This window comes from Candoia aspera, chromosome 3 (assembly GCF_035149785.1).
Source record: "Candoia aspera isolate rCanAsp1 chromosome 3, rCanAsp1.hap2, whole genome shotgun sequence".
Taxonomy (NCBI): Eukaryota; Metazoa; Chordata; class Lepidosauria; order Squamata; family Boidae; genus Candoia; species Candoia aspera.
Window position 1 is genome coordinate 32,697,080 of NC_086155.1, and position 18,551 is coordinate 32,715,630.

General features: G+C 39.2%; 1 protein-coding gene across 2 annotated transcripts in view; it reads right to left on the minus strand.

Annotated features, from left to right (window-relative positions):
• CHD6 (chromodomain helicase DNA binding protein 6) overlaps nucleotides 1-18,551 on the minus strand; it is a 109,562-nt gene that overhangs the window by 70,831 nt on the left and 20,180 nt on the right. For both annotated transcript variants that reach the window (XM_063297252.1, XM_063297251.1), the window contains exons 3-8: nucleotides 15,008-15,155; nucleotides 7,660-7,809; nucleotides 5,536-5,601; nucleotides 4,003-4,061; nucleotides 3,392-3,509; nucleotides 24-110 (exon numbers count right to left, since the gene is read on the minus strand). In XM_063297252.1, the coding sequence (XP_063153322.1) occupies nucleotides 24-110; nucleotides 3,392-3,509; nucleotides 4,003-4,061; nucleotides 5,536-5,601; nucleotides 7,660-7,809; nucleotides 15,008-15,155 (628 nt within the window). The remainder of the gene's footprint in view (nucleotides 1-23; nucleotides 111-3,391; nucleotides 3,510-4,002; nucleotides 4,062-5,535; nucleotides 5,602-7,659; nucleotides 7,810-15,007; nucleotides 15,156-18,551) is intronic.

An 18,551-nucleotide genomic window follows, 5' to 3' on the forward strand; every position in this document is an offset into this window, starting at 1 on the left:
ATCATGCTGAGAACAACATCTACCTCCCCAGTTTCGGAGTCCTTCGTGTGAGCCACTTCTAAGATTCTATCAACTTCCACATAGTCTGGATTGAACAGATCTTCATCAGGCTGGCAAAATAAGAATGAAACAGCAGATATGCATTAAGTCATGCTAGGTCTAGCCAGGGAAAAAAAAATCAGTTTCTGAAGTTATCAATTTGGTGTAGTGTTAGATGGTGAAACAAGAGAGTCATATAGGCTGATGGAGGCAAGTGTCTGGACTCCCGCACTAGCCAGAAGGAAGCATTTCCCACTGTCAGATAATTTTATTTTATTTTTTAATAGAGTTGCAGGCAAAAGAGCTCTTTAGCAGGCTCTTCTCCAGAGTTTCTGGAGAAATAAAGGCCTTGGCAGGCTTTTTTCCTTATGTACAGTACCTCAGCTGCAATCTTTAAAGTATAAGCCAAAAATAAGCAGATAGATGTGTGAAGACCAAGGAATATAAGAAAAATAATTCCACCCAAACTTCCTTATCTTTACCTGTTAAACAGAGCCCTCTGCCTGTATCCTGAATAAAGATGTAAAAGTTCAGAGCAGAAATTCAATGCTCCCCAAAGACTCCACCATTTCCCACCAAATATGAGTAAAATTAAATATAGGAAAAAAGATAACATGGAATGATGGTTACATAAAATAAAAGAACATTCTTTGCAATCTGGAGCTGTGCTGGTATCCCAAAAGAATATAAGGGTGGGTAACATTCAAAGAGCCCAGCCAAACTCTGAGAAGGGTTTACCTCTCTTCTTCAAGCAGAGACAAACCTGGAGTTTGCAACTTGCCTCCTCTTCTAATCTTTTTTCAACTAGTTCCCCATACCCCACAGCTAGACAAATGCTTTATTTTGGAGAAGGAAACTACAATCTCCTACAGGTGGGACTGGGATTGCCATCACTAAGCAGTGCAGTCGTAAAGCGCAACCTTATGTGACTGCATAGCATAGCAATGGCAATCTTGGCAGACCCGGTTGACATCGTAACCCTGATGCATAGATGCAGGAAGCAGCAGGAATCCCAGGAAAGGAGCACAGGAAAGGAGCACAGGGGTGCTGCAGGGGATGTGGGAGGCCAGGGAGAGCTTGAGAGGCCCAGCGCAGGCCACACAAGTCAAGGGAGGCCAGGGAGAGCTTGGGAGGCCCAGGGCAGGCCACATGTAAGTTGAGGGAGGCCCGGGAGGGCTTGGGAGGCCCAGGGCAGGCTGAATGTGATTTGGGGGAAGCCAGGGAGGGCCTGTGAGGGCCTGTGAGGGCCAGCGGAGGCTGCGGGCAGGCGGGGGGGGGGGGGTGCTGCAGGCTGGAGTGATTTACCAGAGTGACTTGAGACCTTTGCTGCCAGCTTCCACATTGACTTTGCTTGTGGGAAGCAACTGACTTTGCTTGTGGGACGCTGGCAGGGAAGGTTGCAAATGGTGATCACTTGACCATGGCTCCCTGTAACATCGTAATCGTGAGCTGGGCACCCAAGCACCTGTATCACAATCACGTGACTGCAGGGGTGCTGCAATGGCTGGAACTTTGGGGATCGGTCGTACATCCATTTTTTCAGCACCGCTGTAACTTTGATCACTGAACAAATGGACGTAAATCGAGGACTATCTGTATGAGAAGCATGAGTTTTATGCTGACAGTTATTTCTTTTTTTCAAGATGCTGGTTGGAAGGGATTACCAAACAAAAGGCAGCAAAAGCAAGTCAGCCAATATTCTGATTCAGTATTCATCCTGAGCTGTCAGAATCATACACATCTATTGTAATAACCCTCAAATTGCCATATTGAATGAACAGGTCTGTACTGGTCAGTGACCGTAATAAAATCAATTGAATTGAATTGAATTGAATTGAATGAACAGGTCATCAATTACCTATCTGAACTTAGGAGAAAATCAACCTCCTCCAGTCCAATTCCACAATACATCCAAAATACATCCCAAAAAATCACCATGTAAAGATACGATAGTTAGAAAAAGAGCATGTTTTCTTGTTATAAAAGTGGATAAGGCACCAGACTAGAAACCAGGAGACTGTGAGTTCCAGTCCCGCCTTAGGCATGAAAGCCGGCTGGGTGACCTTGGGCCAGTCAATCTCTCTCAGCCCAACTCACCTCAAAGGGTTGTTGTTGTGGTGAGGAAAATAGGAGGAGGAAGGAGTACTAGGTATGTTCACCACACTGAATTATTTATAAAAAATAAAGGCAGGATAAAAAAAAAATCTAAAAAAAACAAAAAGTAACAGCAAAGCAGATTCTCAGGTATCTCTTGATTGGCAACATGCCATCACACAAACTTTTCTATTCCTGTTTTGCCCTATTGAAGATCAATAATTTCGTACTTTTATCCACATGGGCCATCATCATCATCATCATCATCATCTATTAGTTAATTAAATTAGTTATCTTTGCCCACTCTAGTAGACCCTGGGCAGCTTACAAATTCCAAACACACAGTTAAAATATATTAAAAACATAAAAGTAAATAGATTCTATTTGTCCTGACTCACAGGGGCTTATTCAAAATGGCTGTATCTTCCTGAACCTCCTTTCAGGAGCACTGCATACACAACCCAGACTAAAAACAGCTGTAACAATAAAAACACACAAATGCATTAACCCCAGGCCTGGGAACAGAGCCAAGTCTTAAGGGCTTTCCAGAACCTCAGGAGAATCCTTAGTCCTCCTCACAAATAACTTATAACTGATGAGACAGCCATTTTTAATTTTTAAGTTGTCAGCAGCCATTTATCTTTTCCTGTGATTCTTTTACTTCTTCTAATTCAGGTGCTAATGAAGGCAAAGAAGGCTGAAATGTAATTACTTAATACAGCAACATCTCTTAAAAACATCCAGGCATTCTGGTATAAGCGGTTATGGGATTTATCTCACTAGGAGGTTGGAGAAAAATATATCAAGCAGAGGAACAGTTGCTCATCCTAGCAAGAAGAAATGATGTGACATTTTTCCTCACAAACAGTTCCTATTTGTTCTAAGAACAGGCACTGACAAAAGGACTGAAAATGCTAAGGATTTACAGCAGCAGTTAGAAGCAATTTCAACTTCATATTGCCCTAATTTACAACTGCCCAGGGTTCATGAAGAAAAACACACATAACTTATCTGGCAGGAGGATTCATATTAAATCAAATGTTAAGTGAGACTCATCTATTAACAAAACTCATACACATGTATGCTGCATGCAAATAAAAGAAAAAAACTTCAATCACAATTTTGCTTTAGAGTAAAGCAGTGGCTCTGCTTATATGCATACGTATTGCTTATGCCACAAAAAAGTAGTCAGTTAACAGAGTTTTAAAAAATATTCTGAGAAAGAACATGGTGGCAACCAGGAAAATTCATTACTTACCTCAGTGAAAATGTGCTTCATTTGGGCCTGCTTATTGCGAAAGCGTTTAATCTTCTGGGAGATCCGGGGATCCTTCTCCAGCTCCTCCATGGTAGCCCATTTACAGTGCAAATAAGAACTATGAATTAACAAAGAATATCATTAAGATTATTAAGCAACTAGGGGAGACATCTACATGATCAGCATTATAATGCAAACCTGTCCAAAGCTCACTTCTTTAAGGTATGTACTTGCATGTCAATATCTGTATCTTTCCAAAAGTTGCAATGTAATTTACCGCTAAAATCATGTTTAAAATGTTAGGAAAAATGCAACCAAGTAGGCATATGCTGGCAGACGGGTGCATAAAAATGCAGTGTATTAGATTACTAGTGCTTCCCAAAAGATATAAATTAAGAAAAAACAAAAACAAAAATGCAAATATTAGGAAAAATGTTACCAAAATCAGATAAAGGAGATTTAAAGTAGGAAAAATATAAATTGAGCAAAATCAAATTTGACAAACCAGTCCATTTCTAGTAAGATGAAATAGATGCTACTTTATATGTTTTGGACATCCAAAACAGAACAGTACGTAATACACTGATAAGACAAACACATGCTATACGTACAAATTGCGGTACTTTACATAGAACTCTTCTTGTTCATAAGTTGCTCCTCCAGGATAAATCTGGAACAACAGCAATTATTTATTTGTTTGTTTCTTATATAATGGATATATTATATCCATTAATGCTTAGTATCCATTATATATCCATTATTTATCCATCTATTAGTATCCAATATAGCCATTAATGCTTCGCAGGCATCATCTGCACAAGACTGGTGCTAGGCTAGGATCACACTCCACAGCCAATGGTAGCTCACTTGAATAAACAAAATATAAGATTCTACAAGGATCTTCGGGTACGGTTGGAATAAGCTGAAGCCCAGCTGGCAAGAAAAGCAGAAGCGAGTAAGGAACATACGAAGGTAAAGCAAATGACGTTCCCATTCCTTACTGGTATTAAGCCAAGCCATTCAAATCTCTCAGGAATGAGAAATGGCAAAACAATACCTGGGATGTTCCTATAATAATTTTTTCCCCATATGCTTCAGTGAGATGACTACATAGCTTAATTACAAGAAAAAGCTGAACTGAGCATGAAAAAAAGGCTATAAATCCATATTGAAGTAATATTATTACTGGGCTCATTCAAGATTACAAAATAATGTGCAAACATCTGAGCTTTCTAGACCCTTTCATCAAACAAAACAGATTAAAATAAAATACAGAAAAAGGTGGAAGCTAGTTCATTGTGGCTGCATTAGTTACAATCTTAGGTAGAATATTGGAAAAGACTGAAGATCTATCAATTGGCCTTTATCAGGTGCAGAAGTGCTGTTTGATTCTACCCAGGCTTCAATCAAAGACACTCACACTCACATGCACACAGGTACAAACTTTGTTAAATCAAACCTATTTCCATATGGTTTTCACCCTATATACTAAGATAATATAGCCAATGGGTATGGAAACCTTCAAAAAAACCCTCTCTCATCCCAGAGCTTGCAGTCCTAAATATAAACAATTGTAATGTAAGCATTATGAGGAGGTGGTTGGTTTTAAGGGAATAAACCATGGCATCAGGGAACATGTTTCAGATCTGAACATCTTGCTTCTGGCTCTGGTGTGAGAGGAGTTGGGTCTTAGTGCCTGAAAATGAAGCTTCAGACAAAAGCAAGTTGATATACTTCCTCCCCTCCCACTTTCATACTGGTGTTGGGGATAGGAGCAAACTTGTGAGCACAATTTTGCCCTCAGTAGCATTCTGAATTTAAAGCATCCACCACAGGCAAATGGGGAACAACCCAAAGTGCCTCTGCCTTGAGCTTCAAACTGAAGGCTTGCCCCTGCTTCCAACTGGTCTTCCAAACTGAGAGTATTCACTGGATGAAGAAGCTAAGCTCCAAACATAATAGTCCTACCATTCATTATATTACTGTAGGTAACAAATTAATATGATGTAGATCATTTACATCATCTTCTTATAGTACCAGTTGTTATGATTTATAGTAACTCTACCAATAATATTCTTTCCTTCCAATGGACTAATAGCCCAGAAAGGAACTGAAAGTGCTCTGAGGACAAGGGAGGCTCTCACCTCTTTCTGCACTATCCTGGAGGCAAGAATTTTCTCAATGATGTTGGCATCGTCCTCAGGAGGTTCCTATGGAGCCGGAGACAAGAAGAAGAAAGGTTAGCTGCCCAGATGTGATGTGGCATTTAGTGTTTTAAAGCAATGCACATGAAAAGTGGGAATTTCAGTGTTTCAAGACTTCTCCTGGGATTAACAGACAGGTACTTCTTGTCATGTAATTTTACTTAAATTTAGAAAAGAAAGAACAAGGAAACATAGATGTTTCAGATTAAATACTCATTCCTGAGCAAAGGGGCAACCCCTTTTTTGTGTATACATAGAACTATAATCCAGATGGATTCCACATATAAATTCCAGGTAGTTCTCAGTTAACAATGGCAACTGGGACCAGGAACTCCATCGCTAAGCGACGCAGTCATAAAGCGTGATGTCACATGACCACGCCAACTTATGACAGCAGTTTCAGTTGTGGTTGTTAGGTGAATCCCACACTTGTTAGGCACAATGTCAAGTGATCACCATTTGCAACCTCCTGCTGGCTTCCCCATTGACTTTGCTTGCACAGTCACTAGGCGTAGTCACGTAACTGTGAGATGCTGTGACCACTGTAATTGCAAGCCAGTTGCTAAGTGCCTGAATCATGATCATGTGACCACGGGGGGACTGTAACGGCTGCAACTTCGAGGATTAGCTGTAAGTCTCCTCATTCAGCACCATCATAACTTCAAATGGTCGCTGAACAAACAGTTATTAACTGAGGACTACCTGTATATGATGTGCAATTCTATTCTGATCTTGTCCATTCTAATGGTCTTGTTATATATTCTCATATAAAAAGAAAGTGGCAGATGAAGTTGGTGAGAGTGCCTGAAGACTATTAAAGGCCTTCACTGAAAACAAGCTATCAGCTTAAGAACTGAAATTAGTTTACATATTTCTGTTACTTGCGTATATTCTCCGTATATTCTCTGCAGTGGTGCCCACCCTATGGAACACCTGCCCCCAGAGGTGAGATTGGCCCCATCACTCCTGGCCTTTCGGAGGAGTCTGAAGACCTGGTTCTGCCGCCTCGCTTGGGGCGAGAGGGGAATAGATCTACATGGGGATGGCTGCTATAGACCACTCCTCCCACACTTGGACTGCTTTAGATACTTGTGCCACTTGGACTTTTTTATTTTTTACTCTTATTTATATTATTTATTATTGTAATTTTATATTGTGGATTTTATGATTGTTGTTTTAATTGATTACTGTAAACCACTCAGAGTCCCCCGAAGGGAGGAGATGGGCAGGGACAAATTGGACAAATAAATAAAATAAATAAATAACATTCTTAAGAATCCCTTTTTTTTTTTTGTGCTTTTGAGTGAGTATTGACTCCTGATGATTGACTGGACAAGTCCCTGCAGTTTTCTTCGCAAGGTTTTTTCAGAAGTGGTTTTCCATTGCCTTTTTCCTACGGCTAAGAGAGAGTCACCCAGTTTGCTTTGTGCCTAAGGTGGGACCAGAACTCAAAGTCATCTGGTTTCTAGCCTGATGCCTTAACCACTACACCAAACTCTTAAGAATTGTTTATGTTCTTTTAATTAAAAGAGGCTTAAATTGGAATCAACAATCTTTGCTTATAATTAAATATAAAGAACTACTCTAAATAATGGATATTAGGAAATGTTCTAAAATGGAAGGAATACTGAGAAATCAAAATCAGATTAGAATTTCATTTGGGAAATAAATACTTATTTGGTAATAATTCCCAGTGAATTAAGTAAGAATTGCTTCTGTGTAGATATATATTATTACATCCCAAATGACAGTGAATAATCAGTTAAATGATTCACTTGTTTAGAACAATTTAAAATTACAGAAAAAGTTGATATTCCATTTTTCTGGTATATCACCACACATAATACCCTTGATTGGGAACTGGTTACAAATGAACACGCTCTACAACAATTCAGCTAGCAAAAAACCATTGATTTTGCTCAAGATACATGTAACTCTTCTCAAATTGCTGCAAACATGAACCCACATGTATGTGCCATGAGTTCCTCAGTCATACAGGGAAATGAATTTTCTATATGCAGCTAGAGAGAATTAAGTTTTGTTTCCCAATTGTCCCAGCCATACCTCTGCCTGCCAAGCCAAGGTAGATGCAGAAAGTGCAGAAGTTCGGCCAGCACCCAGTACAGCTATTGTTTCACCATCATCATCAACCACCTTGAAATCCAAGTCTTCATTGTACTTCCTACGCTTCACCTGGCGTCCAGAACGGCGCTTCTGCATAGCAAACACAGGCTCAAACATGGTAGGAGAGATGTATACAATACTGCTCAACTGAAATCCAGCACTTGCCCAGGTTATGTTAAGGTTTCCCTACTAACAGATTAAGCTACTATTATACCTAATCATTTGGCCGGGTAAAAGGTTGCAAGTGATTGTCTCCTCTCACGTGCTTCATGCAAATAGCCTGGGGGAGGGGAGAATCCTGCCCGGACTTGTCTTCTCATTTCTTCCTTTTTTCTCTCTGCTGGAAATGTAGCTCAGCAAGGCTTGCTCCAAAGGGAGCTAAGTCCTTTAAATGTTTTGCTTTTGTTTTTGCTTTCTGTAAATAAATTATTTTTTATAGAAATGCTTGGTGTGTGACTTTTTTGACCTCTCCTGGGCTAAAGGCTTTCCCAGCATTCTGCAACAGGTTATGGGCCCAGTAAACAACGCAGTAAAACCCAGAGAGAAAAGAGAGATCAGCTCCACACCTCGTGCACAATTTAAAGGCAGGTAGCAAAGACCTGTGAAGATTTTCTTTGGAGCCACCTGGAGATTTTCCAGCAACTGCCGGTCTGCAGGACAAAGAAGCTAGCTGAGGTGACTTGCAAAAGAAGGAAGAAGCCATGGCTGCCTCCCAGCCCTCAGCGATGCCTCTGGAGCGCCTATCAGAGACCAACTATTTGAATTGGGCCCTGAAGATGGAGATGTATCTTCGCAGAGAGAATCTTTGGCTGCCAATTGGTGAGCAAACCCCCCAAAATCCCAGTGCTGAATGGCTGAGACAGGATGAGCGGGCTAGAGCCACCATTATCTTGGGAGTTGAGGACAATCAGCTAGTCCACGTGCGAGGCATGCAGTCTGCAAAGCAACTTTGGGACGCTTTGAGAGACTTATATGTAAAGGCAACAGCAGGGAGTAAAGTTACTCTGACGAAAAAGCTGTACAGAGCCTACCTTGCAGAAGGAGAAAGCCTTCCTGAGCACCTGCATTATATTCAGCAGCTGTATGTTGAGTTGCAGGAGAGAGGAATGGAATTTACACCTCTCACAAAATCCTATATCCTCCTGTCCTCACTAAATGAAATGTGGGACACGCTGATTTGTACCCTGGAGGCTATGCCTGAAGCAGACCTCACCCCATCGTATGTTACACAGCGCTTACTCGCTGAATGGGAGAAGAGAGAGGAAAGATCCCCCCCCATCTCTTCTGGAAAGCTGCAAGACCAGAAAATGAGGGAAAAGAAGGGAAAGGAACCTGAGGGCACAGCGCTAGCAAGCCAGAGATGCTTCACTTGTGGTTCAGCTGGACATTTGCAAAGAGACTGTGCCATGAGACCCAAGAGTAGAAAGACAGAGAAGAAGAACACAAGGGCAACACAGAAGAAGGCTCTTCAGACAACCCAGATTGCACAGGTTGCTGAGAAGGGTAATTCTGATGTATGGGTGTTAGATTCTGGGGCCAGTTGTCATTTATGTAATTGTAAAAGCTCTTTTGTGTCACTGTCTAAAACTGAAAGACAAAGTGTATCTTTGGCTGATGGGTCTGTCACCAAAATTATGGGACAAGGTGACTTGTATTTATCCTGCTTAGGAGAAACTGTAAAAGGTGTGTTGTATGTGCCAAATTTACAATCAAACCTTTTATCTGTGGCACAATTGGCTGCAACAGGGTATATCATAACATTTAAGAAAAATGGTTGTGAGATACGTAAAAATGGGAAATTGTGTGCTACTGGTATGTTAAAAGACTCCTTGTACATTGTGCAAAATGCAAGGAAGCCAAGCTGCAAGGCTGCAGTTGGTAACACTCCATATCATGACCAATGTGTACACCTGATGCACAGGAGATTTGGTCATGCTAATATCAAGTATATAGAACAAATGCCACAGCTGTGTGCTGACCTAAAGATAAAACCCTGTGATAAATACTTAGATTGTGTAGTTTGCAAAGAATGCAAAACACTAAAAGCTCCTGTGAGTAAGCACAGTGACAGAGTTACAACTAGACCTTTGGAAATTGTACACTCTGATATTATTGGTCCTTTTGCTCCAAGTCTTGGACAAGCAAGGTATGCAATGACCATCATTGATGATTTCTCAAGATACACATTTATCTACATCTTAAAACATAAAGATGAGGCATTTGAGAAATTTAAAGGTTTTGTGACATGGGCAAATGGAAAATTCCCTAGGCCTGTATCTGCACTCCAATGTGATAGAGGAGGAGAATACCTTTCTCACAAATTCAGAAGGTTCCTAGTGGAAAAAGGGATAGAACAAATTCTTTCTAACCCGTACACCCCTCAGCAAAATGGTGTTGCTGAAAGAAAGGGCAGAACCTTGCAAAATGCGATGGAATGCATGTTAAAAGATTCACGATTATGTTTTAAGTTCTGGGGAGAAGCTTTATCGACTGCTTGTTATGTTCAGAACAGGTTGTATAACTTTATGATTCAGGACACTCCATTCCATTTGTTTTATGGTGTGAAACCAAAGGTAAGCCATCTTAGAGTGTTTGGTAGCACTGCATGGGTTCACATTCCAAAACAGCAGAGAAGGAAAGGAGGCCCCACAACAAAGAAAGCCATCTTTGTTGGCTATGAACAAAGCCAGAGGAGCTACAGGTTCATAATGGGAGAGAAATTAATAATTAACAAAAGCGCTTCTTTTGCTGAACAAAACTGGGGGAGATTAAATTCTAGCTCTCCAGTTGAACTGACCACCACAAGAGAACAGCAAGGACTTGCTGATGGTGATCTTTTGCCTGATGAGGACATTAAATCAGAAAAACAAACTGAAGATCTGTCTGATGAGACAGATGCTTCTCAGGAAAGTGATAGGAGTCAAAATTTAAGCCCTGTATTACCTCGCAGATCTCAGAGGAGTAATAAAGGCGTTCCTCCATCACGTTTTCAGGCTGAAACAGTAAAGGCTTTTCACATATTCACAGAACCTGAGTCTTTAGAACAAGTGAATGCTTTACCACCTGAGATTGCACAAAATTGGCATTCTGCCATGCAACAGGAATTAGCATCCTTGAAAGAAAATAAAACATGGAAACTGGTCAATCTACCTCCCAATGAACGCTGTCTGGGTTGTAGGTGGGTTTTCAAACTGAAAAGGGATGCTGATGGCAAAATCCAAAAATATAAAGCAAGGTTGGTTGCAAAAGGGTTCACTCAAAGGAAAGATTTAGACTTTGACAAGACTTTTGCACCAGTTACTAAAGGTGAATCAATTAGATTACTGTTAAAAGTTGCTGCACTCAAGGGAATGTCAGTTAACCACTATGACATTCAAACTGCATTTCTCTATGGTGATTTAGACCACAGATTATACATGCAGCAACCCCCTGGCTATGAAAAAGGGGAGAATCTAGTCTGTGAACTGCAGAAGTCAATCTATGGGTTAAAACAAGCTGCTAGATCTTGGAACCAAAAAGTAGATGAAAAACTGCAGAATTTTGGTTTTGAAAAAGGAAAAGCAGATCCCTGTGTATATATGAAGAAGGACAAACAAGGCTGTATGTATCTGTGCATTTATGTTGATGATTTGCTGCTGTTCACATCAACAGAAAAAGGCTTGATTTTGAAGCCTGCATGAAAAGCCATTTCATATTAAAAAGCCTTGGAGTTGTGACCAATTACCTAGGTTTGGAAAAACACAGGAAGAAGAATGGTAGCTTTCTGTTAAACCAAAGGGGAGATAATGGTAATGTGAATGGAAAGACATATAAAGTCAGAGAAGATTGGTTTGCATCTTAATCTGTAGTGTAAAAAGGGGAGTGTTAAGGTTTCCCTACTAACAGATTAAGCTACTATTATACCTAATCATTTGGCCGGGTAAAAGGTTGCAAGTGATTGTCTCCTCTCACGTGCTTCATGCAAATAGCCTGGGGGAGGGGAGAATCCTGCCCGGACTTGTCTTCTCATTTCTTCCTTTTTTCTCTCTGCTGGAAATGTAGCTCAGCAAGGCTTGCTCCAAAGGGAGCTAAGTCCTTTAAATGTTTTGCTTTTGTTTTTGCTTTCTGTAAATAAATTATTTTTTATAGAAATGCTTGGTGTGTGACTTTTTTGACCTCTCCTGGGCTAAAGGCTTTCCCAGCATTCTGCAACAGGTTATACTAAGAAACACACATTGCTTAGATTTGGCCAATGTGTTGCCAGTTAGTGAAAAATAGGGCACTGGAGGGCCGAACTAAACAAAATGGTGTAAGAGACAGGCATATGATTCAGCTTCTCACTTCAAAATTTTGAACATCCCACACCAAGGATAAATATGGTGCCAAACTGCTGAAGCCAATCTCTCAAACAATTGAGAGAGGATCCTACTATGTACCACAGTTTCATGCATGCTGAAAAGCCCCAAACAATAAACCGACATAAGCCAAGGCATAGCCAGGTTAAGACATAAGGCAGAAAATAAGTACAAATCTCAGCATTAAAAATCTATGTGTGTATGTGTGTTGTTGTGTTTTCTCTTCCTGTCTTTGATTCGTTCTCTTCCCTAATAAATTGCATTTTCATTCCATCACCACCTGCTCCTAGAATACTTCGCCAACCCCCAAGGCAGTTCTGGATGGCAAAGAAAGGAAGGTAGAAAACTGCTAATCCTAAAAATGGCCTGCCAATTTGTCTAAATCCTGTAAGAGAAGTAATTTGTTTTTGCTCACTTTCTGTTCCCTGGAGCCACCTTTGGGCCACTCATTGCTCCTACATACTGCATATATCCTTTAAGTAAACACACTGCTCAATTCAGAAATCACTCTCAGCCAGTTCTCTTTATACCAACTGATCTTTAATATAACTTATTCAGAAAATTCCCTATGGAATGCCTCTCCTGCCTAACTTCAGCTGTTCCTGGCCAAGCTCCTTCTGATCAATACCACTGAATCCGATAGTTCTCCCTTGATTACTTCATGATTCAACCCTTGAGAAATCACAAGTGAATGTGCAAACTGAAATCCTCTGCATCTGAGTCAACGGCCTAAGTCATACAAAATGCTAAATCATAACTCATGGGTTACTAATCACTTTGGGCTAGGTTCATACATGATGCTAAGCCAAAGCAAACTTCAGTGTATCTTAAAGTGATAGGTGAACTAAAGCAATGCGAAGGAATATCTTTGTTATGCTTTATTTATGAAGGCCCATTCACTTGACTGCAAGTCAGGATAATACAGTGAACATGTGGTGAACATGTTCCTGTGAATTTGCCTTAACTTTTTTCAGCAAAAGTTTTCAAACCTGTCTTTGAAATGCCACACTCATAATCTAATCATTTCTCTACCTGAAGCTGTACAGCCCTCTCAAATTCAACCAAGCCAAAACATCCTCTATATTTCTACCCCACTTCTATTGATGACTTTCTATATGTTATAGAATTGTAACCTCCATCTCTAATCATTGTTTATCCTCTCTGTACCTGATGGGAACTGAAGTCTCATATCATACTGAGAAAGTTTATTGCATATTTGTTGATTTAGAGAAAGAGTATGATAATTTAAGTTTGAAATATGGAAAGTTTTGCAAGAATGAGAAGTTGGCTTGGTTGTTACATTCAGTAAGAGCATATATACTGACAATAAAGTTGCATGAGAATAAATTGAAGGCTTAGTGAATGTTCCAACACTATGCAGGGAGTCCTTGATGCTCTCTGAGCCTTGTAGTTTTCTTGCAGACATTTCATCGACAGACTACGTCTGCAAGAAAACTACAAGGCTCAGAGAGCACCAAGGACTCCACAGTTCAACCCTTAGATACAAATATTCTCTTCGATTGGTACTATGCAGGGAGTAAGTCAAGAATGTGTGATGTTCCCTTGGTTGTTCCATGTATTTATGGATAAAAGTATATGGAATGCTTGTGTCCAATAGAGGTTTGTTGGTTGGGAACATGAATGTGTGCATACATTAACCTGAATGATGTGCTGCAAAACTGAATGATGCAACAAGGATCTGAAAATTAATGTATCAAAGACCAAGATAGTTGTGCTTAACAGGGAAAATATAGAAACTAAGTGCAAGTTATACAACCCGTGATACCATATAGAGAATGAATGAAGACAGAACTGCAAAACAAATATACGATGGAAGACTTAAGAGCTAGAGAGGAAAGAGAACACCCCGAGAAAGTCATGGTTGAATTACGTTGATGAGATCTCATCAACCTATGGTAAGAAGTTTAAGTAACTAAAGGCAATGTATAACTTGGGATAACTTGGGATATGGATGTGATAGAAGCAAGTATGATCTGCAAAGATGGAAAGATGTAGGGATATATAGTGACTGCTGTATATTAGTTCCCCCTTTTTAATAGCTTTAATTCTTTGGCTTACAGTTTCTTCCTGCTTTTCTGTACTCTATGTAACACTGTTTAACCCAATAGGGTATTGTGTGACAGGTATGTATGTATGTACGTATGAGCCACAACCACCTCGCCTTGCCCAACATTCATCTGAAAAATTATCAGAAGTAGGAGGTAACACTGAGAATAGGAGTTTCTCCCTATGATACTTAGATGACCCACACAGTGAGCAGTGAGCTATGGCAGTTTTTAAAAGAACGGGCAGATACAGCCTTTTCATTTCTACAACTCATACATGCTAGCAAAACTATTCTGCATAGATTCTCCAACTGTCTACACCACATACATTAATAAGCACAAGATTTGAATAGTGTATATACAGCCCATGGAAGGGATCTTTTTGTGTTTGTGTGTATACCTTCAAGTCAGTTTTTGACTCCTGGCGGCTGCCTAGACAAGTCCCTGCAGTTTTCTTAGCAAGGTTTCAGAAGTGGTTTGTCACTGCCTGCTTCCTAGGGCTTGGAGAGAGTGACTGGCCCAAGGTCACCCAGCTGGCTTTGTGCCTAAGGCAGGATTAGAACTCACAGTCTCCTGGTTTCTAGCCTGATGCCTTAACCACTGCATCAAATTGGCTCTCTGGAAGGGATCTTACATTATCAAAAAAAGAAGAAGAAAGATGTCCTTGTTTGAACGAATGCAGTTTGACAACTTTCCACAGTTTCAGTTCTGTGCACAAGCTAATACACAGGTACTTCTTGGGGGGGGGGGGGGCTAACAAGCAGAATGCTTTATAAATGCAACTAAATAATAATAGGAACTAATGGAGCACAAAGTGGTTTATTCATGGGAAAGCTGTAGTAACAGTAGATTGTCTCATGTCCATAAAAATTAAAGATTCAAGTATACCTGGCTGTCAGCTGATTCAACAGATTCCTCAAGGCTTTGTCCAGACAATGAAAGGAGGCCTTGATCAAATTCTAAATTATCCAGTGGAGTGTCATTTTTCCTTTTTCCTTTCTTCTTCTTTTCAACAGGAGTTGGTCCTTGCTCCATGCTGCAGATACAAATGAACAGCATTGTAGTATCAAAGCAGATATCACTGGACTCAGTATCTATCATTCCTGTTTTACCCAAATGCTACCATGAAAATATTTTGTACTGGTTGCTCAGAAAGTGTCATGCCTTATGCAGTCAACAGCCAGATTCAAATGACTATGGAGAAGCAATATCTTTGTGTGGGTTCCCTTTCTATTGCATTCTTTTCTGCTTACCCAAATGCCACTTTAAAGGCAAAGGGATTACTCTCTCCAACACTGAGCAACAAGTATTCAAATAAATACAATTGTAGTCAGAAAGGAAAATAGTGCTTGGAAGCATTTTAGGCTGCTCACTTTGATTCCCAGCCAACACTCTTTTGAAGAAATTATTTCACAAAACTATTATTTCTGGGCCTCTGCAAGCAAAACACCTAAAAGCATATGACATGTACAAGTTCACAACCAAAACTGATTTGACTACAGAAATTGGTTTTTAATCTAACACATTCAGCAAAACACAGGCCCTGTCAAAGTTTTGCATTAGTACGCAAGTTTCTTTACTTACATTGCCCCTTTTTTCCATTTAATTGGACTTTCACTTATAAGTAACCAGGCACATTAAAAACAATTACTGTGAGCACCACATTAACATAATCATATAAAATATAATTGGGAATCTTTCCCTTCTTCTGATGTCTCACCTGTAATGAATTTAACTCTTCAGCTCATCAGGGAAGGCAGATGTCCTCTTAAATGGTATAAAGTAGAGATGCACAACTTTTTCTTGGCTGAAGGCCACACTATGCCTTTGAACAATGTACTATAGGCTGCATTCCAAAAAGTTATATGTGGGGCCAAGGGATAATAAAATTTGATTTTGTTTCAATTACATTTACCTTGTATTAAAATTAACTAATAGTTTTGAAGGACTCTGGAGCTGTACCCAAGGTTTTCAGAAGATGCATGCAGCCCTGGGACCTCTGGTTGTATACCTCTGGTGCAGCATCACTTACACTGATGACTATTTGCACAGAGTAATAACAATACTAATAGATAATAACAACTATAGTAGTATATTTAAGATGTGAGATACTGAAGAATTGCAGCTTTATTTTTCTCTCAAATATCAGTATTTAGTCATAATTATTCATAAGTAACAATGGAGATCCTTGTATAATAAAATTTGTGAGTGTTCTTTTTACAAGAACATATACTTTTTTTAAAAAAATAAAAAAACAAAAAAGCTAAGATACAAAGAGGGTGGCTTTCATCTACAACAGAAAATTGAGAAAGTCACATGAAAAAATATTGGAAGTGGTTATACAAACTGATGGTACATGGTTAAGTAATTCTAGTCATTTAGGTTATGAAATCTAGTGCATATTTCAGTACCAGATGCCAGACAGGTATACTTTAGTAACTATGCACACCAGTGGGAAGTTCTAGATTGGTAGTTACTATGGCCGTGTCATAGCTGAATTCATCTTTTACCCAAAGTGAAATCTAGATCAGTATTTTATTTAGCTTCCTACAATCCTAACAAAAAGCTAATCAAGGTAATGTAAACCATTTTGTTCACAGTTTTACTTCTAAATAAAATTGTTTTGAATACTCTAAGAGACATATGCATTCATAATGTTATTTCTCTCGAGTTTTGCAAACAATGTGTTTTGCAAGTGATCACTAGACAATGCCATTTAGGCACAGGCCTACTTTACACATAATATTAAGCTATAATATAGTTGGTTGTTCTTTGGCTTAGCATGAAGTACAAACCTATCTATTATGGCCTAGCAATATGTGTGAACTGGCCACTATGGCTTCTTAAGTAACTATTTAAAAAATCCTAGCTAATACATAAACCAAACTCATGGGCATTTCACATAATTATACCATTTTGCTCTCTTGTATGACCATTTCTAGAGGGATTTTTGCCCACATTCTCATACAATTATCTGATTAAGGCACATACTCCATATATGCTCCACCTTGAGCTTCTGAATGAAAGGCAGGATATAAATCTAATAAATAAATATGAATAGCAAATAAGTAAACTCAACGAATTACTAAATGTGAAAATAATTTTTTTTTTTTCTAAACTGATATTAGGGAAGATACTTTTAATTCTCACCCACCTATCTGAAGAAAAAAAAAATCTTGAACATGAAGATACTGAAGCTAGCCGTGACCAAAACCATGTATTTCCTGAAATTCCATATAGACGTAAATTACCCACTGAGGCTGCCTTGCACTAAAGGTAACTGTGCAATAGAAAATGGGATATTTTAAAGAAACAAAAAGGGTTTGGGGAAAGGTGACTGGGAAATTATGGATGTAACAACAGGTGACTTGACATACTTGGGTGTTCTTCAAACAAAGAGAATCAGGATTGAGCAAGAGCTATGCTAATTGGATTGCAAACTGTCTGATGTTAACAGTAAGATCTGTTATACATCTTCTATCTTCATAAATGGAAGTAAAAGATAGTTAAAACATTTCCCTCAAGATGATACACGGATGGATAGATGGATGGATGGATGGATGGATGGATATTTCTCCCCCAGTGAAAAAAAAACAAAGACACTTAATTGTGGAGCACTTCTCTATTTTGTTTCTGAAAAGTGCTTTGCAGTTGTGCATATTGTAAAAAGGGTAGCTACAATAAGTCAAATTGAAATGATCTAAATATCCTGTGTCTATTACTTATCACTCAGATATTGTGCATATCACCTGTAAATTGCAATTTGTTTTTTATCAATGATAAAAATAAACTGCAAATAAAATGAAATACTTATTTATGTGCATATATTTTTATGCATATTAAGAAAAAAATGTCCACTTCTCCCCTTTGGACATAAACATGTCCAGAGCTGCTGGAAAACTGTAGCACTTCTGCAAGGGCATTGCTGTTGCTCTACTTCTATTTGTTATCATATTGGATATTCTTTGGTAAAAGAACTGGGAAAAGTATTAGTTTTCACCTACCCTGAATACAATGGATCAACAAGAGTCACTTGTTGAGATAGGTGGCTATAGAAATCGAATAAATAAATAAATAAATGGTCTGGGAGGAGGGTACTTGCAAACTGCTGCTAACAGTCTACTATTCTATAGCCCTACTGAATAAACCCACTGTGTTGTTTTTCTCAGAATGTCAGGCCCCATGCTGTGGAACCTAAAAACTCATCTGTTTTACTGTGGTATGAAAAATGACTAGTTTGGTTATAATTCACATGGATGTGGATTTAGCAAGTTAAAAAGGAAAGCCTTGTAGCTGTTTCATATATTATACAGTAGCAGCTGCATATTAGCTGCTGTGAGAAGCCTGAGACAATTCTGACTCCCTGGGGTGTATACTTACACATTTACAAATAAGCTCTGCATATATGCATATAATTTTACAGATAAGAAGC